General features: G+C 50.6%; 1 protein-coding gene across 1 annotated transcript; it reads left to right on the top strand.

Moving 5' to 3' along the window:
- The first annotated feature begins 303 nt into the window (after positions 1–303).
- On the top strand, positions 304–1727 carry LOC135618175 (uncharacterized). Its single transcript, XM_065119035.1, has 2 exons — positions 304–1126; positions 1289–1727. Exons 1-2 carry the CDS (start codon positions 458–460, stop codon positions 1373–1375), a joined length of 756 nt encoding a protein of 251 aa, XP_064975107.1. The 5' UTR covers positions 304–457; the 3' UTR covers positions 1376–1727.
- The last annotated feature ends 817 nt before the right edge of the window (positions 1728–2544 follow it).

Genomic DNA, 2544 nt, shown 5'->3' with positions numbered 1-2544 from the left:
TAGCAGGGTCGCAGTGCACAAAGGAGGGCGAAGTGGTTGAACATAGGGGTTTGGGAACAGTGGGTTATGCAGGGAGACACGGAGAGTTTTCATCACTGGAAGGAGAAGCAAACCGAACACCATACTTGACTGGATCAACAGTAATTGCAAGAGTGTGTCTAGTCGATAAGCTTAAGGGTGTTGGACTCGAACTTGGTCGGGCTTCGACGCACGTCTTTATACAAGACTAGTGCTTAGACCGGTACATATAAAATGATTAGTCCACTTATTAAACAACAAGTGCAAAGATAAAAGCGAACATTGCTTAGAAGCCCCACTAAAGAAACAGTCGACACCTTCACGATCACCGCCACCAAGTCACTGGCTTCTTTTGAGTCACAAAGTTTCAAAAAGACGGACCGAAAGACTCAAGGCTCCAAAATCCAAACACCAGAGACGTTGGCGGATCTCGGTGGCGATGACTACCCCAACGAACCTCGCTGAGGACCGCCACCACCATCTTCCGTACCCTCCGCTCGCCGGCCGCCGGCACCGTCATTACATGGGCCGGCCCATCTCGGCCCCCTCCTCCGCCGCCTCCTTCAGAGGCTGCTGCTGTTGTCTATTCCTCCTGCTCATCTTCGTCGCCCTCCTCGCCGTCGCCGTCGCCCTCGTAGTCGTCCTCGTCCTCAAGCCCAAGAAGCCCCAGTTCGACCTCCAGCAGGTGGCCGTACAGTACCTCCTCGTCGCCCCCACCACCTCCTCCGCTTCACCCACCGTCTCCGCCCTTGGCGGGGCCGCCGTCCGAGGGGCACAGCCGACGGCGGCGTACCTGTCGCTCAACATCACGCTGCTGTTCCTTGCGGACAACCCGAACAAGGTGGGGATCCGGTACGATGCGGCGGCGCTGGACGTGATGTACCGTGGGGTGCCGCTGGGGGTGGCAACGGTGCCGGGGTTCGAACAGCCGGCCCAGAGCCGTCGCTTGGTCCAGACCCGCGTCGTCGTCGACCGCTTCAACGTCATGCAGTCTGATGCCCTCGACCTCGTCCGCGACGCCGCCCTCAACGATCGCGTCGACCTCCGCCTCACCGGCGACGTCGCCGCCAAGATCCTCGTCCTCGGCCTTTCCTCCCCCAGGGTTCAGGTGATCGTCCACCACACCTCCCTGTGCTAACCGGCGCCAGCATAATCTTGCCCCATTCTTTATTTTTTTCCTTTTTTCTTTCCGAATAAAAAATCATAATAATTGCGGAAAAAAGTTCCACACATATCTAATTAAATTCTGCTTATTTATTCAAATAATTAGGTTTCGGTGGATTGTGCGATCGAGATCAGCCCTAGGAAGCAGTCGCTCACTTACAAGCGGTGTGGAGTCGACGGATTAAATTTCTGAACCGAAAAAATTTTTAAGAGAAAAGTCTTATTTTCCTTTTTTTCCCCCCTTTTCTTTGCATTTTGATGGAAGTCGTAGTTTTTCTGATCGAGTTAGCTTCGGGGCAAAGCAAAGTAGGCATGCCGTCATGGCCAGGGAGGTGCCCAGATGTCCATTTTTCACTCTCCTCCCATTATATCAGCCTTTTGTTTTGTTGGGTCCTCTTGCTCTTGTGCTGGGAGAGGAGGCAGGCAGGACATGAGTACAGCTCTTCCTAACCTTGGTTTGTTTGATGGATCCTGGGTGAAATGTTCTTGTTGATGACTGTGAGCAAGTAAAAAAGATGAGGATGGTATCCAACCTACTTACCTACTGTTCTTGGCAACTTATTTTTGTTAAGATCTGGTATCAGGTTGCCCGTTTTCTAGTCCACAACATGGAACTTCAGCAACTCCACTTTTTTACTCTCGGCCTTAGCTACATGACTATCTCAAACATGTGCAGTGCTCCGTTGCTCCTCCTTGATAGGATCGCATTCAACATGGGCCTTTGTCAGACACAGTTGACAACTACATTTGCTGCTTCATCAAGTTACCAAATTTTATTTTAGGCATTGTGCGATTGCATCAGCTGTTATTTCAGGATGTTGGTTGCAAGATTTTATCATGTGCCTTTTGCTCTAGCATTATAATTATATTATTGTAGGTTGGTGTTTCAACAAGGAAATAAGAGACATCATATTCCATCTGTTTCCAAATTTTATCTGTCGCATTGTATCATTTAGAAAGATCAGCTTTTAGGGTTTAGGTTGGCTGATAACAACGGATTGTATCATTTACCATTGCGCTATCTCAGACAGTTGACCCAGCACTATAATCTGTTGCTTGGTGCTTCGACAAGGCAAGAAGTGTCATCAATCATCCACCGGTTACAAAAAATTATCTCGGGGCAATGCATCATTCCATGGCTAGGCTCGCCCAGATCTAGGGCGACACTGTAGCGATGACCAGATCTAGGGCGGCGACACTATAGCGGTGACCAGATCTCCCTAGAGCGATCTGACTCCTGCAGCGTTGGCTTTCTCCCCAAGGGTGACGATACTGTAGCAGCGACCAAATCTCCCAAGGGAGATTTGACTCCTGCAGCGTTGGCTTTCTCCCACGGGCGACGCATCAGCATCTCCCCAAGGG

Source organism: Musa acuminata, chromosome BXJ2-8 (assembly GCF_036884655.1).
Source record: "Musa acuminata AAA Group cultivar baxijiao chromosome BXJ2-8, Cavendish_Baxijiao_AAA, whole genome shotgun sequence".
NCBI classification, from domain to species: domain Eukaryota; kingdom Viridiplantae; phylum Streptophyta; class Magnoliopsida; order Zingiberales; family Musaceae; genus Musa; species Musa acuminata.
The sequence above is the reverse complement of the archived record's forward strand: the minus strand, read 5'-3'. Positions and strand labels throughout refer to the sequence as shown.